The sequence below is a fragment of the Thunnus thynnus genome, chromosome 1 (genome assembly GCF_963924715.1).
Source record: "Thunnus thynnus chromosome 1, fThuThy2.1, whole genome shotgun sequence".
Lineage (NCBI taxonomy): Eukaryota > Metazoa > Chordata > Actinopteri > Scombriformes > Scombridae > Thunnus > Thunnus thynnus.
Window position 1 is genome coordinate 1689441 of NC_089517.1, and position 27024 is coordinate 1716464.

General features: G+C 39.4%; 1 protein-coding gene across 1 annotated transcript in view; it reads right to left on the reverse strand.

The window, feature by feature from the left end:
- The window catches only part of cngb1a (cyclic nucleotide gated channel subunit beta 1a), a 37969-nt gene extending 15670 nt beyond the window's left edge, over positions 1 to 22299 (reverse strand). The window contains exons 1-21 of the mRNA XM_067586335.1: positions 22166 to 22299; positions 19516 to 19648; positions 17981 to 18020; positions 17844 to 17895; positions 16464 to 16566; positions 16346 to 16365; positions 15499 to 15513; positions 14689 to 14845; positions 14228 to 14252; positions 14064 to 14142; positions 11471 to 11568; positions 11334 to 11367; positions 11041 to 11070; positions 10688 to 10748; positions 10546 to 10573; positions 7537 to 7643; positions 5668 to 5756; positions 5359 to 5496; positions 4740 to 4781; positions 1728 to 1938; positions 771 to 804 (exon numbers count right to left, since the gene is read on the reverse strand). Of these exons, the coding sequence (XP_067442436.1) occupies positions 771 to 804; positions 1728 to 1938; positions 4740 to 4781; positions 5359 to 5496; positions 5668 to 5756; positions 7537 to 7643; positions 10546 to 10573; positions 10688 to 10748; positions 11041 to 11070; positions 11334 to 11367; positions 11471 to 11568; positions 14064 to 14142; positions 14228 to 14252; positions 14689 to 14845; positions 15499 to 15513; positions 16346 to 16365; positions 16464 to 16566; positions 17844 to 17895; positions 17981 to 18020; positions 19516 to 19647 (1495 nt within the window). The 5' untranslated portion in view covers position 19648; positions 22166 to 22299. The remainder of the gene's footprint in view (positions 1 to 770; positions 805 to 1727; positions 1939 to 4739; positions 4782 to 5358; positions 5497 to 5667; positions 5757 to 7536; positions 7644 to 10545; positions 10574 to 10687; positions 10749 to 11040; positions 11071 to 11333; positions 11368 to 11470; positions 11569 to 14063; positions 14143 to 14227; positions 14253 to 14688; positions 14846 to 15498; positions 15514 to 16345; positions 16366 to 16463; positions 16567 to 17843; positions 17896 to 17980; positions 18021 to 19515; positions 19649 to 22165) is intronic.
- Positions 22300 to 27024: the final 4725 nt, after the last annotated feature.

Below are 27024 nucleotides of genomic sequence, written 5' to 3' on the forward strand. Positions count from 1 at the left end.
GGTCTGTTTAGCAAAGGAAACGCTGCACAGGAAAGGAGCCAAGCCTAGCACCGCACAAACATCCACTTCCTCTGAGTGTCAAAGGTCACCTGAAGTGTGGTTAGTCGGCAGCTGATGGTGAAGCAGGGCAGCTCTGCAGAGCATGATGGGAGTGATGTTGAGGAGGATGTGGGATGCAAGGATTTGTTCGGCACTTCAAAGATTTTGATCTAAACAAAATTATGTCTCTATAAGGTTTCTCTAGGGGCTCTGGTGGAGGAGAGTTGGGGTTAAGGCTGCTGAGGATGCTGGGAGTTGGAGTTAAGGCGTTCCAAGCGGCTGATGATGCTCATGCAGAACTGTCGCGCCTGCTCGGGGAGCTGCAACAGTTCCTGGGTCAGCAGGGCGAGCTCCGGCGGCGGGGAAGGCATTGACAGTTTGGGGGGGGTGAGGTGATTATCATGCATCAGCTTCTTGCAGCTCTCCAGGCACTCGGCAGCGTACGGGATTCGAAGCAGAAAGCTCATTATCGGAGCGCAAATGTCGGGAACTGGATGGAGAAACAGTCAGAGACAAGATGAGAACTGGGCAAACTCTGTTAGCACCGATAACTATGTAATTACAAAATCCATTCCAGGAAATGAAGGAAAAAGAAATTAATTAAGAAACTAATCTAAACTCGCCTAACAAGTTTAAAGATTTTTATTTAGTGTTAAATGATGACTTTAAAACTTAGTAACACTGATTTATCTTGCTCCTTCTGAGTATGAGCAGTTCTGAGTCACTCTCACCTCCACTTCCACCTTCTTCTGCTGCTTCATCGCCCTAAAAGAGGAGGAAGAAAATTTCATATAATATCATACTTGTAGTTGATTTTTTTGTTTTTGTCTTTTAACATTAGGGGCATGGCAACAGGGATCCCACAAAGCTCAATTCTGGGCCCCCTCTTCTTTCTCTAAGAGCCATACACTTATATGGATTCCCCCACCACTGCTATGCTGATGACACCCAGCTATTCTTTACATCTGACACTCAGGTTGTGGCAGATTGAGCTTGTGTTCCTTCAGATGAAATGATGTCCACAGCCAGACCTGTTCTCCAACTGCCTCTTGATTCCTCACACAGCTCAGCACTTTAGTTTTCTTGTCTTTATTCTTCTTGTTGCAGTTTTCTTTGCTTTTAACATACATCCTTATTGTCTGAATTGCGTGTACAGTACTGGCACTTTTAATGTCTTGTTGTCTTAGTGTGTTTTTATTGTGTTTATGTTTTTATGGTTTTGTGTTTTTATACTGCCTTGCTGCAAAAAGAATTTCCTCTTGTGGAACCTCTCTGAACCTTTACACATTTTTTCCTCTTCAGGAACTTAATGGCCCATAACTTGCGGCTTCTGTGAACATTTATGAATGTGCAAGGCTTTGGTTTTAGCTTCTGGCTTTTGTTTCCACTTTGTTTTACAAACCAGGAGATTTGGCATAAACATAATTGAAAAGGTGACACTGCTGCAGATATATGCCTTTAAAAAGTCAACACTAGGACAAACGCTGTCATTTTTATTGCCTGTTTGGTGGGAAGTGCAGTTGTGGGACAGAAAACAGAAGAACTACTTTCAGCTATGAGGATTTAATTAAGGCTTATGGTTAGCTATTAATTAATAACAATAATGAAGATGATATATATCAGCACACTAGGCCATAGTTTAAAGAAATGTTAAATGTCTGTTGAGTTATTTGTGTAAAGACAGTCACCTGATCTGTGGTGGGAGGGGCCTCTGGAGCTTGTGGCTCTGGTTGTTGGGTGACGGGACTCTCCAGGTCTCTCCTGTCAGATGCTGGCTCTGCTTCTGTTGAAGAAGGAGTGGCATCCTCTGCCAGCTCAGATTCAGTTGGGGAAGAGGATTTATCCGCTTGAGTTGTGGCATCTGCATCACCTTCAGCAGAACAGACATCTAGCAGGCTCCTGGTGAGGAAGGGCAGGTGACATTAATTTCAATGTAAATGCACTCAGCACTGAAATAAAGTTGTTTAAATTCATTTTTGGAACATGAGAAGCATGGGCTCAAAGTTATATTAAATAAGAAAATTCATTCATCGCGCTGCAATGATGTAAGTTACCACATCATGAAATGCCACAATTGGTCCAAATCACAAGTGATCTGTTGATTTGGTCATTTCATGAGGAAACGTGGTAATTTAGCAAAATTGGAAGCTCTCGCAAATATTGCACTTCTTGAATTTGCGTTAATTATTGCAATTGCAAAATCGCAATTTCCTCGAGGGACTGACTGTTGAAGTGTGTTTACAAAATTTAGAAGAGGTGCAAATGCATACAAAGTCACCAAATATATGAAGATGGTGGTGGAAGGATGGAGATTTGCTATTTTGCACAAGATTAAATGATATGAAAACTCAGTCTGCATCATATCTATATGCTTGTTTAGGCAGATACAAAATTCCACCACTGGACACTTTTAAACTTCATGTCATCTGTCTCTAATGTTCAGGTTTTAGGTTTAATTAGTTTGTCTCAAGGCTGCTCCTTCTATGTCTACTTCATGTTAAATAATGTTTTTCCACAGTGGTGTCCGAACACAAGAGATTTTCTAGTAAAGTTCAGAACCTGTCTGGTTATCAACATCCTGTCTGGTGAGTAACCAGTTACATCGACTTTAAAAATTCCATCCTACCTTTTATGGACTGCCCTGATTCACAGAGGGAAAGAGCAAAAAGCAACACAAAACAGTCAAATTCAGCGACGAGGACACATGGAGGAAAGAGGCAAAGCTTCACAGAAACAGACATGCAGCAGACGGTAAACTGTTCGGGCATAAAGAAACTAGTAAGAACCAAAGTCCCACCCTGGTTCCTGGCTAACCTTTGTTCCCTAATGAGTTTTCTCATTGAGGGCTTCTTGTTTCTTGTTTGTTTTTAAAGCTGAAACATGATACTGCACTGGGGTTATTAGACATTCTATGATAAATGGACAACTGAACTGGACAATAAAAAATGAACACCTTGTTATCTCAACAGAGAAATAACAATAATTTAGTCAGAATGTTTAGTTGGAATGCTCAGTCCTATCAGAAAAGCTTATTTTAAGGAGCTAGAAAAGAGACTCCAACCAATTACATCCTGGTGGTGGAACAAAGTATCAGTGCTTGCAAGGATACTGGAGGTATCATCCACCAAGTCTGCATTTTCTTCATGGACTAAGAGAGGTGGGGAAGTACTGTATGGAGTTCAGGAGTCACTGAAACAACCCATCTAGTGCTCCACCAAGGTATTGAAATGGTCACATTTCACTTTGTGATTTTCATGGACAGAATACACAGTTTAGGAATGGAGACTGTCCGGTTTGAAGGAAACCTGCTATGAGGAAATTCACTGATATACAAAACGTGGATTAGGGACAGGACTTCAGTTCTCTATTAACTGCCAGAAAGAGTAAAAAGCATTGTGGATCTGATGTCACCAAAGCGCAAGCTCTCAGTAAAACCTTATGTACGGGAAGTGCGCCACCCATACCAAAATATAGTCACATCTTAACAGTAACTCTGCGAAGGTATCATGAAATATAAAGAGTAAATGTATTTGTAATGGTCTATAATGCTAAGTATTGGAGCATTCCCTCATTTCATTGCAGGGGCAAGCGTTTATCTAATTATGATAGAGCTTACTGATCAGGTTTTCTCTCTTCGTCAACATTGCTTTTGTTATTTTCCTCTGCTACTTTATTTTCCACAGGGCTCCTATTGTCTGTGCTGTCTTCACTGTCCTCCTGTAGGTTTTGCAACCTGGATGGTGTGCAGTAAGGAACAAACAAGATGGAGAACCCCTGTCAGACAGTTCTGCTCATGTGTCAGAAAAGGCAATTTGTTGCTATTTGTAATGGTCTATAATGCTAAGTATGGGAGCATTCCTTCATTTCATTGCATCGGCAAGCCTTTGTCTAATTACGATAGAGCTTACTGATCAGGTTTTCTCTCTTCGTCAACATTGCTTTTGTTATTTTCCTCTGCTACTTTATTTTCCTCAGGGCTCCTATTGTCTGTGCTGTCTTCACTTTCCTCCTGCAGGTTTTGCAACCTGGACGGTGTGCAGTAAGGAACAAACAAGATGGAGAATCCTTGTCAGACAGTTCTGCTCATGTGTCAGAAAAGGCAATTTGTTGCTACAAGCAGTAGTATCCGGTTCAAGCAGAGAGCAGCAGAGCTTCAGGTGAGAGCTGTCGTATAAAAAAGAGGCTCTAAAGGCTCATCTTTGCAGCGGAGGGCGCTCAAAGCACAGAGGTGCATGATCAAGTACAGCCGAAGAGAATGTTACACAAAATCATGTTTTCCATGCTAAAATCATGCCATGTGCCACTTTTGTTTGACAACTGCTCACTGTAGAAGGCTTCAAAAAGTGCTGCTGATGGCTGAAAACTGCATTAGCGCTTCAGATGTGGAGATGAGGTGCGGCTGTCCAAATCACATCAAGACATTCCTGTCAGGTCCAGACTGAAACTTGCTCTTAAAAGTAATAGTCTACGGAGATACAGATGGATGCGAAATGAAAGTAAAACCCACATCTAAAGCATGTTAGTAAAGCCTAACACATGCACCTCAGTCAGTAGCAAGTGATGTATCTGTCCTGCTGGATGTCATTTTCAGCCTAGACAGAAGCTGGGTTAGCGACTGCTAGGAGCAGTTAACTTCAAATAGCAGCAGTATTTGAAATAGCAGCAAGATGGTGGTTTTAGTTTCAGGAAGATGGACTTACTCTGGGTCATCCTCATTTTCCTCCTCCAGGATGTTGGGTAGTCTGTTGAAAACAACAGGACAGTTACTGAGGGAAGTCTCAGCATGTACTCGTAACATCTATAGTATATACACAGCAATGCCTTTGTGTTGTAAAAGCAAAAATTCAGCTGTTAAAAGTTAAAGTTAAAGTTTTCTTCAAACAAAATGAATTCAGTTAATGTGGTGAGTCAGTATCTCAAAGCTACACTAAAATAACTAAGAAAGTTGACTTGCACTGTAATTCATGTTAATTATTGTCCCCATACAAATAGTCTTTGGACTTAATAGATTAAATTGACTGGGTAAAATGAAGATTTTCTGCAGTATGCTCTTCTAGCATTCAGACTTTTGATTCAAATTTTCCATTTTAACAAGTCATTGAGTCAAATCCAGTCATTAAGTTCTAAACCAACTGAAGCCGCTCTTCATCAATCAACCACCATTGGGCTGATGAAAACCATTAAAAACTGCACTGCAAATTAAGAAATAGGTGACTGACAAGGATGCTTCTTGTAAGCTCCTGAATAGCTGACAGTATGGAAATTAAATGTTTTCATTGGACAGAATGTGTGTGAATTTGTGTATTTGTGCTGACTTACTGTTCAGTGGACTCTGGCAGCGTTTCTATGACGATCTTGGCTGAATGCTCCACCTCCAGCTGTCGCACTGCCTCCTCCGCTGCCTTCATGGCAATCTCCTCAGCGATGCGGGCTGCCTCCAGACGCCCCTGGTCCAGCCTGTTTGAAGAGGAAAAGCTCAGGTAACCCCAAAAGAGGGAGTCCAAACAATAGAAATGACACTCCACAATAACAAAGGCCTCTAGTTGCTGAGACATCTCACTCTGGACGAAAGGGTTGGACAGACAAAACAACCAACCAATATTGTTATCCTTAGTTCACTATTGGTACCTTTCCTCCACGTGACCTGGAACTGCCTCCCCAGCTTCATCCTTGATGCCCTCCATTTGCAGAGTGCATTGCTCCCCTGCATCTTCTACCTGCAACCAACCACAGAGACAGATCTCGCTGTGAGTTTCTTAACCTCTTACCAGGCACCCCATTTTTGTGCACAAGCCCGTAGGTAATGTACCCAAAATAAGAGGATTACTGTTCTTCAATCCTTTTGATTACAGCCATAACCCTGGTCTTGTTTAAAATATAAATCTTTAAATCATACAACCAAAAGGTCAGAATGAGTATAAGTGATCCTGAAAATATTGCCACCAAGGCTAAAAGACAGAGCATAAGGAGCATATTGTTTTTATTATTTTTGCCCAATTTCCCCTCTCAAGTATTATAGCACTTATGGTATGATCACCATGGTACCTTCCTGAAGTGCCTTGTTACCTACCATGGTGCTTACCATTACACCCTCTTAAGTACCTAACATGGTACCTTCCGAAGTTCCATAGTGCCTACTCTGGTACTTCCTTGGTACCTTCTAAACTGCCACTGATCCTACCCTGCTACTATCATCGCACTAGTATCATTTTAGTACCTTTTCAACTGTCATAGTATTTATGCCATCATCACTCATGATGGTATCCTCTTCAGCGCCATTGTTTTTCCAATTCAATTTAATTTTATTTATATAGCGCCAAATCACAACAGAAGTCATCTCAGGGCATTTTTCACATAGAGCAGGTCTAGACCGTACTCTTTAATTTACAAAGGCCTACCATACTATGACTGTACCCTTCAGAGTGTCATGGTTGCTGCCCTGGTTCTCCCATGGTGCTCCAATGGTAACCTTTGAAGTGCCATGTTACCTACCATAGGACTTACCCTGGTGCCTTCTCAGGTACTAGTGTAGAACCCTTTCAAAGTCCCATGATGCCTACTCCAGTACTACAATAGCACCTTCTGAAGTCCTTTAGGGGCTGCTCTGGTACTACCAGGGTACCCTTTGAAGTCCCTCAGTGGCTGTTCTGGTACTACCTTGGTACCCTTCTGAAATGTTGTGGTACTTGCTCTGATACTACCATGATACTCTTTGAAGTCCCTTGGTGGCTGCTCTGAAGTCCTTTGGTGGCTGCTCTGGTACTATCGTGGTACAATTCTGAAATGTCATGGTACTTGTTCTAGTACAACCATGGTACTCTTTGAGGTGCTTTGGTACCTACATCGGTACTACTGTAGTACCCTTTGAAGTTCTAAGGTGCCATCTCTGACACTACCATGGGTACCATGCTCTGGCAATACCATGGTACCTTTCAAAGTATCACGGTGCCTGCTCTGGTACTACCATGGTACCCTTTGAAGTGCCATGATGCCTGCTCTGGTACTACATGCTTCCCTTCAAAGTACTGTTGCACCTTCTCTGGTTAGCATTGTTAACAGTATTGGAACATGCAAATGCTACCATTTGCATGTTAGCAAACTACTTAGTGTTAAGGTCAAAGTAGAAGACGCTTATGGAAATCTGGTCCTTAGTTATAAAAGTGGAATTTGACTTGATGAAAAGATAGGGTATCACCAAAGAATTCTCTGGAATCCATCCAGTAGTGATCCAATGGGATCTATGGAAGAAATAGCTTTCTGTCACGACACCAGAATCATGTGTTTTTATCCAATAATCAGGAGGGGTTTTGTCAGTGTCATAAAATAAATATTTTGTGATCATGAAAAAACAAAACTTGTTGCGTCAAGATCACACAATTATTATTTTCTAAACAAAGGGAAATTACTTCATGATTTCATCACAACAAAACATAACAGACACAGCCTCTGTGGCTTTTCTTAAAATGCCGGTCACTGTCTTGTTATCCTGATTGTTACCTGCAGTTTCAATGGCTGCTGATTCTCTTCAGCCTTCTTAGTCTCTGTTTTCTCCTCTGGCTCCACGTCCTCCAGCACCAGGTCTGAATTCTTCTGTGAGATGCTGACTGCAGGCCACATAGCAGGAAGAGCAGCACTGAGTATTATGTATGCATGTATGCGTGTATGTGTGTGTGTCATGTATCTCAATCATTAGCAATTCTAATTATATGTCAGTGATAAAAGAGAACTGATAATGCTGGTTTTTTGTCCATATTCTAAAATAAATTGGTACTTATATTATACTGGTAGAGCTCATATCACGTTTATATGAAAGAAATCATGAAGGTATCCATTTTGCATCTTAAAAATTGTTGAAATCTAAAACAACAACAAAACAATAATACAAACATTCAAGTAAAAAAATATGGTAGAAAACATGACTTTAAGAATAAGATATGCAATGCAAACACTCTTACACACCTTTAGTGTACCATTTACATGTTTAGACTTTTAATAATCATTTGACAGACTCATTAATTGATTAATTGATTGATTGATTGATTGATTGATTCCAAGCACTTTCAGGTTTACCAGCCAACACAACAAAAACACTCAGCAAAGCATTTTTCTTTTCCAATTCATGTCTTTATTTTCATGAACACACAGCGTAATGCTTTAACTGAGTTAGCTGCCTTTAAAATCAACAAAAGCCTTTAAAAAAGCAAAAACAGTTGTCTTGAACAATTGATAGTCCAGACTCCAGATCTATAACTAAAAGCTTGTGACAGAATGAAGTATGAAGAAACACCAATGGCAAATTATCCACTGCTTAAGCTGAGTTGGGACGAGTCTGTCCCTGAAGTTACTATGTTTGGATTTAGACATTAAATGTTCAATCAGAGAGAAAACTGTGGAAACACCAACTTACACAGTATGATACAATCATCTTCCTTGTCTGATCATATTCAAACATGTAAAACTGTCATCTCATTTAATGATATTTCAGATTTAATTCCACATTCTTGTGGTTTTGGTAACAAAAAGGAAAAACTGTGTTAAGTATCATAGCTGTGCAAAAACTGAAAGCACTGCAGCTTCGTGGAGCAACTCGTCAGCACTTCAGGGCTGAATTGTAGCATCACAGTGTGCAAACAGCTCTGTCTGTTGTCTGTCAGTTTGTCTGCCTGTTTGTCCTTCGGTCAGTTTAAGAGTGTCTGCTGCTGTCAGTGTCAGTGTGAGCGACTCTGTCCCGCTCTTCCTTCTCCTTTTATTTTAAGGGGCTCTGGCAGCCTTTCCCCCCTGAAACAGAAGGAGAATAGCAGGCTGGTTAGAGTCCGCCTCATCACTGACACCAACCCCTGCCAATCAATACACAGCTAGAAAAAACAATCAACCAATCAATCAATTCATCAGTGCATGTTTTTCTTCAAAAAGAGTAGCTTAACACCAGGTTGAAAAGCAGCATTTCACTGCCCTCTCTGGTTGAAATTTTCAGTGATGTCACAGTGACCTTGAGTACACTTTTACATAATTGCAGCGAGGTGGAGTTCAGTAAATCAAGCATTTCAGCTGCTGTCAAGTTGCTTTTTAATGTCAAGTCTGGCCCCTATTTTGATGCTTCCCACTGAAAAACATAGAAAAGTGACTGGGTACTGCTTTTTACTGGAGGTGGAGAAATTAACCAGACATACATTTACCAAACCAACCACTAAGTTCTCACTCATGAACTCTATTGTCAGACTAAATATGGTGTTGGAAAACACTTGTGATAAAGCATTAAGTTCATCCTTGTGTGACAGTTTTTTTCGATTGCAGTTGAAATGGTCTTATTATGGCCCCTTGTGTGGAAAACACCCACTAACAGTAGTTGCAGTGGGTGTTTTCTCCCCACCAGCCTCAGGGGGCAGTATAACAAGCTCATTACAGGTTGGTAGACCACAATGTAGTGAAGAAGATGCCGCACTGAAAAACTGTCAAGCCACACAAAGGTAAGATTTACGCTTTATCGTAAGTATTGTCACACAGTATTTTGGTTTAACAAGAGACGAGGACTAACTGGCTGGTTTGGAAAATGGAAATTGCTTTGAGGATATTATTAAAAAATCTATTAGTGCTCTGTTCTGCAATTTTTTAAAGCTATTTGATGTGATCTTGGATTTCTACAACCGATGATGATAATTCCATCAGTTAGTTAATGAGGATGAGGTGAAAAGGAATCAGTATATTCAGGGTTAATAAAGGGGAGAGGCAAGTCAGACTTTACTGAATCCTACCACCTGCCACATCCTGACATCATCTACACTATAAGCACAAGTACAAGTAACACTGTTGGCTTGAATGTTTATAATGAAGTGGATCTATAATTAATGTGATATGAAGTGAAATGAAATGTGTGAGAGGATCATTATACAATCTCTTCACCACCTCACCATCTACGTCGCCAATGTTCCCCTGTCTCTCCAAAATGTTCGCACACATGGGTCAGAGTTTCCGTACAGCTGCACACATTCTCCCGTCAAGTTTGTTTTTATAGATCGTAACTTTTTCATGGGAAGTGACTTCGAGCCCCATTTTGTGCGTACGCGACAGTAATAAATGAGGCCCCTGAATATGAAAGATGTGCATGCGTTCTGCACACTGATTATTTGGTTTGGAAAATGTACATTTGATTTCACTTTCAAACGAGATAAAAAGCAACACACAGCTGCTGAACTAAAACTTTCTATGGGAAAGTATCTTGTATATTGAATGAGTCTGTCTCAAATATCTCTGCTCTTAACCAAAACATAACCATTTTCAACTTTTTACCTGAACGTAACCATGCCATGGCTTAAACCTATAATTACCGTTTTTAATCTTAATGTCTAAATACAACTTTCATCATTGGCCATTCAGTGTTTGTACCCTTAACACTAGTGGAACTCTGCTGCCGATCCTGTCTTAACATTATTATTACTGCAAGCTGTTCTTTCATCTACTACTGTATGAAACACGTGTTAGTGTGAGGTGTGGAGAGGTTGTACTTACTGCTCTGCACGTCGTCACCACCTGAATCCTGCATGAGGAGAATAAACATTGTAATGACACTCAGTGATGGTTTGCTATCCTAACTTGGTTTTACATGTATGACAGATGAACCTTTGAAGAAACATGTACAGCAGTGACTCACCTGCTTCTGTACAGGCTGAGGCAACATGCGGCCAATCTCGTTCACGATCCAGCCAATCATACTGTCGACACAACACCAACATGTTAGACCAAGACAAACACAAACTCTGTCATAGCAATGAATCGATGAATAAAGACAGCAACAAACAAGAACAGCGGTGGAAGAAGTACTCGGATCCTTCAGTGCAGTAAAAGTACCAATACAGCAATGTAAAAATACTCCATTACAAGTCCTGCGGAACTGCTCATTGACCGAAGTTTCTGTGAGATGTCCATCCACAGAGTCACAGTCCCATTGGGAACTCCAGCTACAGTAAAGCTGAATGTAAAGTGAATAAAGTTGTTTCCACTTACTTGGGCTGCTGCTCTGCATCATTGGAAGACCTGCAAGGGCAACAAGAAAAAGATCATCTGTTAACTTTTTACTGATATTGACGTGTAAGAACATAACAGATTTTGCAGTTATATGCCAACTGAAAATTACATAACACCATTGTGGAAACACTTTTATATACTCTCAGACCACTGTTTTTGATGGTGAAAAGTGTTGAAAGAAGAACATTAGAGAGAGAAACGGATGTATTTTCAAGATGTATGTGGCCTGAGAGAAGTGGTCTATCTGTGAACAGAAATCTCTTCAAACTTACTTCTCAGTGTCATCAGTTGCAGGCTGAACCTCAGCTGTTTAAAGAAGCAGTAGACACTCATATTAGTCACATGAAAACTCTAACAGGACAAAATTACCTGATTAAAAAACCATCATGATGAGATTAACAGTTAAAACCTTTAGTTGAAGCTGGAGCTCCGTCTGTCTTTGAGAGAGAATGGATCTCTGGTTGAGGAACCACCTTCTCTATACCGTGCTTTATCCAGTCCATCATCCTGTCAGTCACACAAACAGCATTCAAATATAACACAAGGGTTTGGTTAATTGTTGATTACTTTATTACTGAAACACATGTAACCAGCTCTGCCTGTGTCTGTTTTTTATTAGACTAATTGGCCTTATGGTTGTTTATTTCTGTCCATCTAACAACAGTATGACAAAGATTTCACACCTTGACAACAACATACATGCGTACAAAGACACACATGCACGTCCATGCAAGTGGGTGACGTAATACTAAGTCCTGCCAATGGTTTCACACCGTTCCACTGACCTACAGGTGGCTGTGATGCACCAATAAATACAGAGAAGAAAGAGACTGCAAGCTAGTAAACATAGACATAAACAATGCAGGATTTTAAGTACTTAAAGATCCCCTCCAGGCATGTATCAAGACATAAAAATACTCTGCTTGGAACAATAATATGTGTCTAATATTTTTTTACCACATTAAAATCCTTAAAAAGGCATCTCCTCCTTCTCCCTCATTAAAAATACCTGAATCTAAGAATCAGCGAATATTTTACATTTCTAAAGTTTTCCTGCTCGACACAAGATGTCTCCTCATTCACTGTAAAATCCATCTCAGTGTTTGTGCACTGGAGGTTTTCACATCACACTTGTGTAAGTTGCGTACTGGACCATGACTGGCTCCAAACTGGTTCTGTGGATTTTGGCCTCCATCACTTACATTGAAAGCACATTTGAAGGGGATCTTCTAATATCCAGTATGAACAGGAGGAATGATTATAGCGAGGAAAACCTCTTTCACTGGTCATATGGACACCTGACTGCTGGTTTAAGACTGACATGAAAACATGTGAACCTGTCCCTTAAGTTCACATTTTTTTTTAAAAACAACATCAGTACCAGTCAAACGTTAGGACACACCTTCTCATTCAAGGGTTTTTCTTGAATGAACAAAACTGAAGGCATCAAAACTATCATATTCCTTTAAGGCAGCCACCGTTTGCCTTGATGGCAGCTTTGCACACTGTTGGCAATATCTGAACCAGCTTCACGAGGTCGTCACCTTGGTGGTTTTCCAACAGTCCTGAATGTGTTCCCACATATGCTAAACACTATATATATGGTGTTGGCTGCTTTTCCTTCACTCTGTGGTCCAAGTCATCCCAAACCATCTCAGCTGGGTTTAGGTCAGGTGATTGTGGAGGCCAGCTCATCTGATGCAGCACTCTATCATTCTGCTTCTTAGTCAAACAGCCTTACAGAGCCTGGGGGTGTGTTTGGGTCAAACAGCTTTACAGAGCCTGGGGGTGTGTTTGGGTCAGACGGCCTTACAGAGCCTGGAGGTGTGTTTGGGTCAAACAACTTTACAGAGCCTGGAGGTGTGTTTGGGTCAAACAGCTTTACAGAGCCTGGGGGTGTGTTTGGGGCTGTTCACCTTCTCTGCATCTCACAAAGACACCAAACATCTCACATCTGGACTTATCAGACCAAAGTACAGATTTCCACTGGTCTAAGGTCCATTCCTGGTGTTTCTCTTCTTATTGGTCTCCCTCGGTAGTGTTTCTCTTCTTATTGGTCTCCCTCTGTGGTGCTTCTTTTTCTTATTGGTCTCCCTCTGTGGTGGTTTCTTCTTCTTATTGGTCTCCATCTGTGGTGGTTTCTTTGCAGCAGTTGCACTATGAAGGCCTAATTCATGCAGCCTCCTCCAAACAGTTGATGTTGAGATGTGTCTGCTGTTTGAACTCTGGGAAGCATTGATGTGGGATCTAATCTGAAGTGCCGCTAATTGCTGATTTCTGAGGCTCGTAACTCTAATGAACTTCTCTTCTGCAGCAGAGAGAACATTCGGTCCTCCTTTCCAGGGGTGGTCCTCATGAGATCCAGTTTCATCACAGTGTTTGATGGTTTTTGTGGCTGCACTTGAAGACACTTTCAAAGTTCTTGAAATGTTTTGGATTGACTGATCTTCATGTCTTAAAGTAATGATGGATGTCATTCTCTTTACTTAGCTGAGCAGTTCTTGCCATAATATGGATTACTACGGTAGCTGAACAGGGCTGTTTGCTGTATACTAACACTACCTCGGCACAACATAACTGATTGTCTCAAACGCATTAAGAAGGCAAAAAAATCCACCAATTAACATTCAACAAGTCACACCTGTTAACTGAAAACCATCCAGGTGATGACCTCATGCAGCTGATTCAGATATTGCCAACAGTGTGCAAAGCTGCCATCAAGGCAAACATTGGTGACCTTGAGAAATCTAAAATATGAAACATATTTTGGCTTGTTTAAAACTTTTTTTGTTTACGACATAATTCCACATGTTATTTTATAATTTTGAAGTCTTCAGTTATGTTCTCCGGTGTAGAAAATAGTAAAAAAAAAAAAAAAGAAAAACCCCTGAATGAGTAGCTGTGTCCAAACTTTTGACCGGCACTGTATTTATATTAAGTTAATGACAAATGATTCGCTGATTCCACTAAATTCCTGTATGATGTTTTACACTGTGTGTCACCTGGGGGGGAAAGGCTTGTTGTCAGTTTTGTCCTCTTGGCCTGATTCCACCTCCACCAGAGTAACTGGAGGCTCAACAGCTGAAACACATGAAAACAAATAATTGATTCAAAGTCCAGTTTGAATCTCTGCCTCATCTGCAGGATCATTCAGATCTGTTCTCACCTGGAGCAGGTGCTGTTTGACACACCTGAGGAAAAAACAAACCAACAGGGTTAGTAAAGACAAATGAGGTCACATGACTACACATTCTTATATGCATTAATATGAATCTCACTTCAGAACCTATAGAATACGACCAAATAACCTTTAAGCATCTTTTAAAGCTGTAATATGTAACTATTCCGCATTAAAATGTCTAAAAGCGACTATACTTATGTTATATATTTTGTTGAGTTGTGTAAATTATTTCAAATGTTTCCAACAGTTTTCAAACCCAGCAAAATCCTTAATTTTAATCAAGGCAGTGGTCCGTTTCATTTGGTCTCCTGTCAATGGCGTCATAGCCCCTCTACCAAAGAGCATATGTGTTGGCATTGTGGTTTTAAGCCACATTTTATGATAAACTTTTTAGATCTTGGTTATTTTTAACTGTATGTTTTAACCGGATGAAGGATTTGTCATACCTGTTGTACCTCAGGTGGCTGCTCAGGCGGCTGCTCAATCGGCTGCTCGGTCGGCTGCTCGGTCGGCTGCTCAGCTGCCAGCGGCTCTTTGTTCTTCAGGTCAGGCTGCGGAACGACTTTCTCCAAACCCTGAGCGATCCAGGCTATCATTCCTTTTCTGTGGCGAAAAAACAGCAGTGAATAACAGTAAATATAGTCCAACTCTTTATCAGGTGGCTGCTGAACACTAGAGGACGCTGCGGAGCTGGCAGAGCGGCTTCACTGCTAACTTAGCTGGGTTTATAAAGCAGCTCACTATTTGGCATCCTGTCTGTTGATTGGTTTATAAAGCAGCTAACTATTTAACATCCTGTCTATTGATGGGTTTATAAAGCAGCTCACTATTTGGCATCCTGTCTATTGATGGGTTTATAAAGCAGCTCACTATTTTGCATCCTGTCTGTTGATGGATTTATAAAGCAGCTCACTATTTGGCAACCTGTCTATCGATGGATTTATAAAGCAGCTCACTATTTGGCATCCTGTGTATTGATGGGTTTATAAAGCAGCTCACTATTTGGCATCCTGTCTATTGATGGGTTCATAAAGCAGCTCACTATTTGGAATCCTGTCTATTGATGAGTTTTAAAAGCAGCTCACTATTTGGCATCCTGTCTATTGATGAGTTTTTAAAGCAGCTCACTATTTGGCATCCTGTCTATTGATGAGTTTTTAAAGCAGCTCACTATTTGGCATCCTGTCTATTGATGGGTTTATAAAGCAGCTCACTATTAGGCAGTGAGTTTTAATGTTTCCTGTCTCAGTACTCACTCGTCTTCTGGATTACTGTCGTTCACAGAGGAGAAAGAACACAGAGGGAACATCAGTCGACTATTTTCACTCAAAATCAGTGGTTTCCAACCTTTTTGACTTTGGTATATTTGAATACATCTTATAAATCTTTTTCCATGTTTTCGCCCTGTTGATAATTTTGTGACCCCTCAGATTTACCTACTGACCCTGAGGTTGGGAACCACTGATTTAACACATCTTATAAAGCTACACATGGGGAGAAACTTGTTTGACTTAGAATCTTCATCTGGATGAATTTACAGGTTAAAGGACACACATTCTGCACGTTTCCAGCTCTATATTTATATTCTGGGGCTCTACTGGAATGTCTTTGCATGATTTACAGTTAAAAACTCTTTATTTATCTTATACTGGTCCGACATGCAGCCCCTCAGTTCAGCCTCTGTCTGAAACAGGCCGTTTTAGAAAGGATGATGCAGCAGAAATGGAGATTTCCTGAGTTTTATTCTCACAAAACACTTAATCCTACATTTCCTATAATGCACCTGGACAGTGAGTTTCATTAGAGCCTCCCTGCCCGGTAAACAGCCATGTCTTAGAAACTCCTCCAGTTTTTAACGCAGACTCTTAGTCAGAGATTTGTAGTCTCAGAGCCCAAGATGAGGTAACCTTGATGACATCACTATGACATCACCAGGACTATTTTCTCCCCCAGTCAAAATAGGCTGTTTTCACTGAATATGAGCAGTAAACTACTGCACCAAAAGCTTCTAATATTATAAATGAATTATAATGAAGTCATTAAACTGTAATATGTTGTTGGTGTCTCCTGGTTGAACTGTTCCACACACACTGCAGTATTTACCTGGTTGCTGTATTTTCCTCCTGTGAGCAGAAGTGATAAGAGAAAGAAAAGACATGAAATCATCATCAGAACATACAGATGACCTGACCTCTGACCCCAGGTCAGTACCTGACCTCACCTTGGTGGTGGTGTTGGCTCGGCTCAGTTTAGGTGAGAGCGCAGGTTGAGGCAGAGCGCTGCTGATCCACGTCAACACTCCGGGCTGAGAGCCAGACGCCGGGCTGAGGAAATGAGGAAACAAGGTCGGATTTTAACTTTTAAATTTACCGCTCAGGATCGAAAGTAAAAGGAAATAAAAAGAAATTAAAGGTGGAATAAACAAGCCTCCATCACTGTAAACCAGCGTTTAACTCTGTGATGTTTGATCCTGTAGCAGCAGTTCTATGTAGAAGATATAAAATAAAGGTTATAATCTATAAACTAAATGTTTAAATTTATCAGCTGCTCCAACAACAAACTGACACCTTCATCTTCTGCTCCATGAAATCTGTTTGACTTTCAGACATCTCCGTGAAATCCTCATGTTTCTTTCTGAATGGTGTGGCGATAAAGGACTGACCAGGGCCACTAACAGAGCAGAACATACAGAATATTCCTTTAAGTAAAGATGTAATTCTCTGTTTTGTCTTTGATGAGCGTTTTAAGCTCAGGCCTCTTCAGAGCTAACAATGTGTAAACTGTGAGATAAAGCTTCGAGTCAAGTTAGCTTACAAGTCCTGTTGGTTTAGAGTTAACGTTAGCTAACGTTAGCTTCTAGCTTGACTTCTGGCTTTATAAACAAATATCAACTCTTGGATGAAATAGTGACCTGATTGTTAACTAAATAAATAAATAGATTTGACACTTGTGGCTTGATTTTTTTCTGTTTTGATGGCACTAGGCTAACAGTTTCCCCCTGCCTCCAGTCTTTGTGGTAAGCTAGGCTAAACATGTACTGGACAGGACAAACAGTAATTAATGATCAACTGATCTCCATCTGAACATATGACTCCAGAGAGAACAAGAGGATTTACTTAAAAGTTGAACTTTAAGTTGAACATTAACACTGATCTCTGTTAGCTTGCTGCTAACGTTACGTTTCTTTTACAGCATCATGTGTTTGAGATTTGTATGAAATGATGCGTTTCTTCTGATTAGTGACAGAAATCAGGAGTTTGATGAGTGAAAGTCATTCCTGCTGGTTTAATGAGTGACTCCACACAAACACTTTTACATTCAGACTGTCGACGTCTGACAGAAACGTTCATGTTTCACACTCGTGTTTTAAGACTGAAGAACCTTCATCTTTCCTCTGTGATTAAAACAAACATGTCTGCCTTCGCTTGACTGTAATCGTTACGTCACCAGTAGCTTCCAGCAGCTCCTGTTTTCATGTTGGCATTTCAGGTGTGTTTCTACGTTCATAAATGACAATCTTTGCAACAGGTCATTAATATCAATCTCTTAGTGTTCGTCTCATCGTATCTTGCGTATGTTAGAGGATGTCAGTATAACTCACCCGTTCCCCTCCGCTGCCTGGGCTTCCTGTTTGGGTTTCTCCACTTTTGAAGCTGTCAATCAAACGGAAACATAAGTTTAGTTTGAAGAACAAAACCAAACTGAACCACATTATGTTCACCGTGTGAATAATCTCACCTTCTTTTGTGGAATCATCCTGAAATGTCACTTTCTTCTCCTGTTAAAAAACATATTCATCATTGAAGTAACACATCATATATTTAAAACGATTCTTTGTTTCCAACAATAAATTATATTTTTACATAACTTGTTTTAAAGCCTTGTGTATTTAGTCTCTTTCTGTAGTATTTAAACATTTCAGACTTTGGTGTCCCCAGATCCCTACAGAAACATAAATAAATAGATTTATATATATTTCAATGTATTAAATCTAAATAGAATTTAATTTAATTTAAATATTTGATTTTGGCCTTTGTTTAAATATCTATCACATATTAGACATTTAAATATATTTTATGTGATATATTTGCATATATTCATCACCTTTATATGTAAATAAGTTTGTTCTCCATCTATGTATATATATACACTTCTAATATCTGTGAATATTTCAATTCCTAGTATTTACCGTATTATTTTCTGTATATGTAAACATGTCTATATGTAAATCTTCATATGTTAAAATATTCAATTTAAGCTGCTTTTTAGTGTTTTTCACATTAATATAGACATATTTAAATGTTTTGTATAGAATATATTAATGTTTGTTCTCATTTAATGTAAATAAATTCAGTCTCTATATACAGTATGTAAATATTTGCATTTTCATTTTATGTACATTTCAAATTTTAGCTTCAAACACACTGAGTCAGACAGAAATTCAAGCAGCAAATAGAAAATACCAACAAACCAGCGCTGCAATGTAACTACATACATTTACTCAAATACTGGATTTAAGTACAATTTTGAGATACTTGTACTTTGCTTGAGTATTTCTATTTTATGCTACTTTGAACTTTTACTTAAGTACTCTTTACTCCGCTACATTTATCTGACAGCAGCTACTTTATGGCGTCAACTCAAGATCAGCTTAATGTAAACATTAAAAAAAACATATCAATCAAAACAATTAAATGATGGCAAGTGTCTGTTTTCTTGTTTATGTTTTTGAGTTCATGTTCATGTTTTAGATCATGTATTTACAGAACTGAATTTACTGACCTTGAACTGACACATATTACTTTTCAGATCAATATTTTATATGTAAAACATATAATATTTTATAAAACATATATGATTATGATGATGATGATGATGATGATGATGATTATTATTGATTAGGACACCCTACAGTAAAAGTTGTTAAAATTAACTTTAGCTTGACAACATTAAAATACTTCAAAAACATATCAATGAATCAGTATTAATTTTCTAATATATATTATTAATATAACACTGTAAAATGAGCTAATTTACATAATGAGTACTTTTACTTTTGATACTTAAAGTACAATTTGCTGCCTTTTACCTACTGCAGAACTTTTACTTATAATTGAATATTTTTTAATCCTACTGATAGTAAGTAAGTAAAAGATTTCAGTATTTCTTCCACCACTGACAACTAAAATGACAAAATATCCTGATAATTGAACTGTTAGATTTGTTAAAGGTGCCTGTTAATCAAATTTATCAACGGAAGGGGCGTGGCCTACCGGAGCAGGAGGAGGCGGGGCTGCAGCAGGGGGCGGGGCCACGGCCGGTTTCTCCTCCTTCTTCGGCTCTTCATCTTTTTTGGGCGCAGGCTCAGGCGGCTGGGGAACGACTTTGACCACCCAGCTCAACATCCTCAACAAACACAAACAAAAACATTTACTGCAGGAAAAAATTACAATATAATACAAAAGATGTTTTTGATTAAGACGGAATCACATAAATCATAAATGTCTATCAACATATATATGGTGTCTTAAGATTTAAAATAAAATTCAGTTGTTTAAACAAAAGAATGTGTTTGTAAAGATGGAGCCATCGGAAGAGTTCACACGTTCAATGATCAACATAAAAATGATCAATTCCTTGATTTAAAAACAAACGAAGACCCAAAATAATTAGCTCTATGCACACTGAGTTTACAACTGACCTGCTTCTCGCTGTGCTGTGCTTAATGGAGTTAAGATCATGTCTGGCTGAGTGTCAGTCTCAATTACATCTTAATTAGATCATGACCCTAATCCACCACAGGAGGCCTGGCAGCAGGAAACCGCTGTGTCACCGTGCTGCGGAGCATCACTGCTTCAATTAAAACGCTTCTGCAGTTTGGCACTCAGCTTCTTAACCATTCGCCCAGTCGCTCAGTTTTCCAGTAATCTGTTGTTAATAATCAGCCAGTTGGTCAGTCAGACAGGTAACCAGTCAACAAATCAACCAGGTAACCAGTCAGTCAGTCAGTCAGTCGGACAATCACAGATTCTCCACAGTTAGTCAGACTGACGAGTAAACAGTCTAAGATTTAATTATATAGAAAATAAGCCGGTCACAAAACAGAAGGAGAAGCTGACGCACACCGAAGTTATTATTTCTGCAACAGTTCAGCCAGCAAGGTTTTCATCAGCCAAACAGCCACGTGAACAAAAAACAGGCTGAATAAACAGACAAAAGGTCGAGTATGTTTACACATTAAAGGAATTTGACTTGATCATACAACACAACAACCTTCAGACATACACAATAATGTCTACATACAAGTGAAACTGTTTCTGTCGACTGTAAACAGGATACAAATAGTGTAAAGAAGTGCAGAGTGCTGTGATATTGAATGCACAACACACTAGTTATGTACAGTATGTACAGCCTGTTCAAATATACAGTAATGAATGAAAAGTATTGCATATTTTGTACTTTAAACTAAAATAAATATGTATAATTGGTAGGAGCAGTGGGTGTTATAGTGTTACAGGTTTACTGCACAGTGTCTGAGTTAACTGTGAAAAGTGACAGCTGCACCTAAAATCAGGTCACATGATGCAAAATAATTATTCGTACATATCAATTTGCTTTGTGCAGAGAAAACACAAAAAACAAAACATTTTATGCAAAATTGCACAGTATATATTTTTTAAAAACAGAAGAGGGAAAAGTGTGTACATGGTGCGTAACCTGCGCGATAAACAAGCCGGTATTTGTTGTAGCCACCAGGGGGAGACATATCAACGACCGAGAGAGGAAATTATAGTTTTGTAATTCCTGTTTTTATAAAATTAGCCAGTTAACCAGTTTGGTGGTGAATAATCAGCCTGTAACAGCCAGATAACCAGTCAAAAAATTAGTCTGACAGTTAGCTAGTTAGTAGGGGAGCCAACTAGCAATAAGTTAGCTAGTTAGCTTGTCAGCCTTTTGGCAAGCTAGCTGGTCATCCAGGAAAGCAGTAAAACAGAGCTGAGACTTTGAGACTTTTAGTCCATTTACTGTAGATGATGAACTGGTCCAGTTTGGTCGGAGTGATGGTGGACGAGTGTCGGAGGATACGAGCCGGCTCTCGCCTAAATATGGCTACCAGATTGGGTTAGATTGTGGCAATGTAAAAAACTCCAACTAGCAGCACTTCATATCATATCAATCATATCAATATCAGATCAATATCAGATCAATGTGTTTGTATATATATATATATAACCTCACAGGGCTTTACCACATGTGACATGGACTTCCTCCATCCTTCCAACACTTCAGATTCAAGTTCAGATGAGGAAAAACTCTCAAAAACTCTCCTTTAACAGTGAAAAGTGTTTATTCCATCAGTCCAGCACCAGTAGAACAAACAGGCCTGCTGGATTCAGGCTGCTGTTGGTCCAAATCATTTTGGTCAACTGAAGCTTCTTTTTAAACAAGCACGTTCCCCATAACTGAAGTCACGTTTCTACTGATGCTAATGCTCCAGATAACAACAAAAAATCCCCCACAGTTAGATTCTGAGATGAGATGTGTTATCAGTTCTTAAAGGCACCAACAGCAGCTATTCAGTCGACTTTCTCAACTTTATGGGATTATTTTATAAACAGCCTGTGTCACATTATCATTTTTAGGACTGAAATATATATTTTTTTAATTTAACCTCTCCATCTTTGCCACGCTGTCTGGTTTACCATCTTTTTTAGACTCTTGGAACCATAATTTAACTAAAAGAAAAATGAGAAATACCATCACCAGATATCATTCATCCTCTCATATGTTTCTCAAAGAAGAAAATAAAATCCAACACTAATACCAAACAAAAGACTCTAACCCGATAGCAGGGTCCAGGTGTGTTTTTGGGTGCAGTGTAAAGGTGTGGGTGGGTGTGGTCTATGTGCTGGAGGGTCCTACCTGAGTTCTTCAGTCAGGGTCCAGCAGCATCCCAGAGAGCTGCGGTGAAGACGCTGTGAAGCTCAGCAGGGATCTGAACACTGCTGCAGGATTACAGAGGAGCTCTGCTAACAGGATTACTGAGGGACTGAAGGGCAGAGCGGGACAGACCGGGGTGGGAAGGGGGCTCAGATTAGACTCCCAAAAGCTGAAACATGAAGGGAAACGCTGCACGACTGAACCACGGCCCTCAGGTGGTCCAAGTCAGAAAACAAAACCCCTGATGTTTTTATCTTAGACGAGAAAACAGTCAGAAGATTCACAGGAACATGCTGACAGTCTGAGAAATCCTCTTATTGCTCATCTTCCACAGATATCAGTTTCACTGTGTTTAGCTTGGCACTAAGTATTTCAGGGAAGTTGTTTGAGCAGTTAAAGCAGGTAAACATGTCCGGGACCGAACTGGATGCACAGATCATTTCTGCAAAGCTTCAAAGCTTCATTTTGTCCAAACAGTGTTGTTGCCAAAAAACAAATCATACAAAGACTCCAGAAATCACATTTCAGTGCAAACTATCATTCAAACTATCATTCAAACTATCATTCAAACTATCATTCATATACACTCAAATCCAGACTGTGATGCCACCAGGTGTCACCAAGCTGACTGCAATAAAGATCCACATTCACTGTGTTACACAAAACTGACACAAGGACCTTGTAAGACCGGCCATTTATAATTATGCTTAAATAAAAAAGGACGAGGAAAATAAAGCTGATACTGAAACTTTTTGAAGGAACTATTTGACCTCCTTTCAGCCGGGCCAGCAACATGGATCTATTGATAATGTCAGTCCACCTCTTTCCTTCAGACTGAAATATCTCCTCGACTATTGGATGAACTGTTACCCAGAGAGCAAACCCTGCTGACTTTGGTGATCCTCTGAGTTTTTTCCTCTAACACCACCAACAGATCAAAGTTTTCACTTATCCTGAAAAATATTTATTGAATGTAGTTCCTCTCTGAGCTGTGGCGGAGAGATACGTTCTGGTAGTGGTGTGTGAGTTTGCTTAACTTCTACTCACAATGTTAAGAGGAAACTTCACAGTGATTCTTTTTTCTTTGCAGATGATGATAGCCGGAGTATTTTTGCAGTCTGTGTTTTTTTGGGGCGTTTGTGACGCCTCAGAGTTGATCTCCAGCTGTTCTCGTCCTCCAGACCTCCAGGTTTTCCTCCTGCTTCTGCTCCTAATAAGACATGAAAACGGTTCAGTCTGTGTTTATCTGCTGTGATGTGAAAGAAACAAGTGATGAGCAAACGTGTTCCAGAGATTTCCTCTGAGAGATCCTGAAAGGAGCAAGTTGTTTACCTCACAAGACAGCTGCAACATCACGAGATCCCACGAGAATCCGTCTGGTCAGGCTTCAAGTTGTGCGCTTGTGTTCGAACCATCAGTGGTTCAGACCAGTCAGCGTTGTGAATCCAGCTGCGAGAAAAAGACTGAAGAACATGGTTGCAACATCTCCATCATCACCAAACTTTGTATGTGGTAATCCAGATTAGAATATTGACGGTTTGACATAAATCTGGATTTTTTGGTTGTTCAAAGCTGTCTTCAGATTAATCTGGATCTCGTCAGTCCTTAAACCTGCTTAAATTCAGTTTATTGACAGTCAGCTGGATCATAACCAAGATGTTTTAGTCTGAACCCCAAACATGAGCTCATTTTCATTTACAAATGTCTCACTTTCTCAGATTTATAATGAAAGAATGTTGATATAATTATAATTTTAGATGATAACATGCAGGTTATGGACAGTTACTGATACTTATATATGATAAAATATACAACAAAACAACAGTCTGCAGACTAAAAAGGAATCAATTCTAATTTAGTTTGAGATCATCTAAGTGAAAAGACACAAACTCACCTAAAAGATTCTGACTGCCACATCTGAAGTCAGTATAAATAAATACTAGGGGTGTGCTTGAATACAAATACATTATTCGGCAAAGCACAAATAGTGTTTTTTGTTTTTTTGGTTTTTTTTTTTTACAAATATTTGTTTCATACAAATATTTTTTAAAAAACATGTCAAATAGCAGCGTGCAGGTCAGTTATAGTCGCTATCTCAGTGTCTCTCCTCTGCTCCGCTGTGACGTCTATCAGCAGGTCTCAATGAGGGGAGTCACATCCACCTGCTACATGACGCATATTTCTTAATTTGGACATCACTTTAATTTTCATCTTTAATTTTCTAAAATTATAAGGATTTTTAGGCCTCTTTTCACTTTTATTAGAATACAAATACAAATAATTTTGCTGCCTCAACAAATACAGATACTGGGCCCTCTGCACATCCCTAATAAATACATGTATGTGCTTCTCCCTGTTTGTATCATGTGAGAAAAAGATGGTTCCTGCAATAAGTCTACATGCATGCAGAATGTATCCCTCCGCTGGTTCTAAACAGACTGAAACCTTGGAAGATACAACTGGATTTATCTAAGTGAGACTGCTTAGGCCTCATATTAGCTTCAACCCTTTTGCAACAATGATTCTCGGTGTGGACGTTCCTGCAGAGATCAGCGAGCAGCAGCAGTTGTTTGGTTTCAGAGGGATTTGAGAGTCAAGTGTTGTTTCATTGCATAAATTGGATTGAAGCTTCAGTCCTGATGGCGACTGTGGACTGAGTGTCGTCTGACAGCTGGAAACTCGTTATCATCACTTAAGACTGCTTTCTCTCTCTCTCACCTTCCTGTTTCCCACAGTTGAGCTAAATGTCTAAGATCAGATTATTTGTCATGTTTTTATTATATCTGACCTCATCTGTATTCTTACTCACAACCATTCTTAAGGATCATTCTGACAATTTTCTACATTTTTCTTATTGTCGACAAATCTCATGTTTGGATCCAAACCAACAATGAACTGATCTACTAACAAGTATTGTGTGTGTATCAAAGCCTGATATATCTTATTAAAAACACGTCAGTGAGTCACACCGCTGCACTGGGTGACATGTTCCTTCATCATGAAGAGTTTGGTCACGTTAGTTTGTTTAGAAACGGCTCCAAAAGCGACAGGAAGTGTAAAGATGCTAAAATGGGTGTAATGTTCTCTCTAAAACTCTGGCAGATGTGTTTTGTACCAGCTGAAGTCTGTTCGCTGATTGTTTTATCCAGTTATTAGAGTGTTGCAACAGTCTGGATGAGAAACACCGACATGAATTTCTTTGCATCAGGAGCAGCAAAGATACGCAAAATAAGACTTTTGCAATATGTCTCAATGCAGTTTTCCTGATGCAGTCAGTATTCTTCTGTTTGGATTTATCTCCTTGCTGTATTACGGATTAAATGTCTTTATTGTTTTCTTTGGATCAAGATTCAAAACCAGAAGAGACTTATCTGAACAACATTGTGTGTCTGATTTTACAGTTTATTTTACTCCTTTTTATCTTACATATTACATATATTTAATAAATTATTTTATTGTTATTTGGCTCCTCTATAAAGCATGTTGTTGTGCATATGCAGCCGTGGTGTCTCTCTGTCTGTGTTTGTGTTGCAGCCTCTCAGCTGGGGAGCATATTGCTAAAGCTGTTAATGTGGCCCTGAGGAGGATTATCTGCTAACGAGGTTAAGTCCAGCGTCAGCGAAACAGAGGATTGGAGCTCAGGTGCTCCGGCTACCTGAGCCAGATCACAAGCCTGAAAACACTTGGCACTGACATCCATCTTTTTCCTTTCCTTCATCCTCCTTTACATCTCTGTGTCCTCCTTTATTTCCCACACTTGTGTAGTTTTTTTCTTGCATTCTCCTTCTTCTCTTCTTTTGCATGTTTATCTACATACTCTCTACCTTTCTACCTCCTCCTTTCCTTCCTTCGTCCATCCTTCTTTTCTTATTTACAATTTTCTTATCAACATATTCTCTTCCTTCTCTACCTCCCTACCTCCTCTTGTTCTACATTTTTTCCTATATCCTCCTTTATTTTCCTTTTCCTCCTTTATTTCCATACTTTTCTTTCCTTCTTTTGCACCCTTACGTGCACTTACAGTTGTCCTTCTATTTTCCTTACATATATCCTTCTTTCCTTCCCCTCTCTTGCATCTTTATCTACATACAACCTTTCCTACATCACACTCTCCTCTCTTGAGGATTAAACTTATTATTGCATTAAAATATTTAATACTTTGTGGTTTGATGTCATGAAATTTCCACATCATGTCTTGTCTTAATTGAAGTCAAATAATTTTCATTCAACATCATGAACACGGCAGGCTTCGTGTCCTCAGGTAAAATGAGCTCACGCTGCCCTCTGGTGGAGAAGTTGTTCACTGTAATATGAGAGTGTGTCTGCAGTAGAAGATTCAGATCTCCATGAGCTCCTTGTTTCCACAGTATCAGTTTGTTTCAGGTAATTTATGTTAGTGGATGTCATAATTATTGCAAGATTTTTTATATATGATATATATGTATATATGATATAGTGGGAGAAATACTCCATTACAAGTAAAAAAAAGTCTTGCATTCAAAAATGTTCAGAAACAGTAAAAACTATCAGAAGTATTAAAAGTATAAATATTCATCAAGGTCAGAGTTTTTGCATGCTGGTTCTATGAGGGTGCAAAAGCATGCATTGCACCCTCAATTTAAGTGTGAATAATAAATGTGTCGTCATTTAATTGGGAACTCTCGCTGAGTGCATGATGGTGAGTGATGAGTAGCAGTATGTCTATGATTGCAATTGCTTAGGTCTGCGACTGTATCAGTCTGCGTTTGGGTGCCTCTAACCACGGCTGGACAACTTCAGTGAACTGAAGGGTTAAGTAGTTTGCTATTGTCCAAATATCTTAACATGGATATTCAAAAACG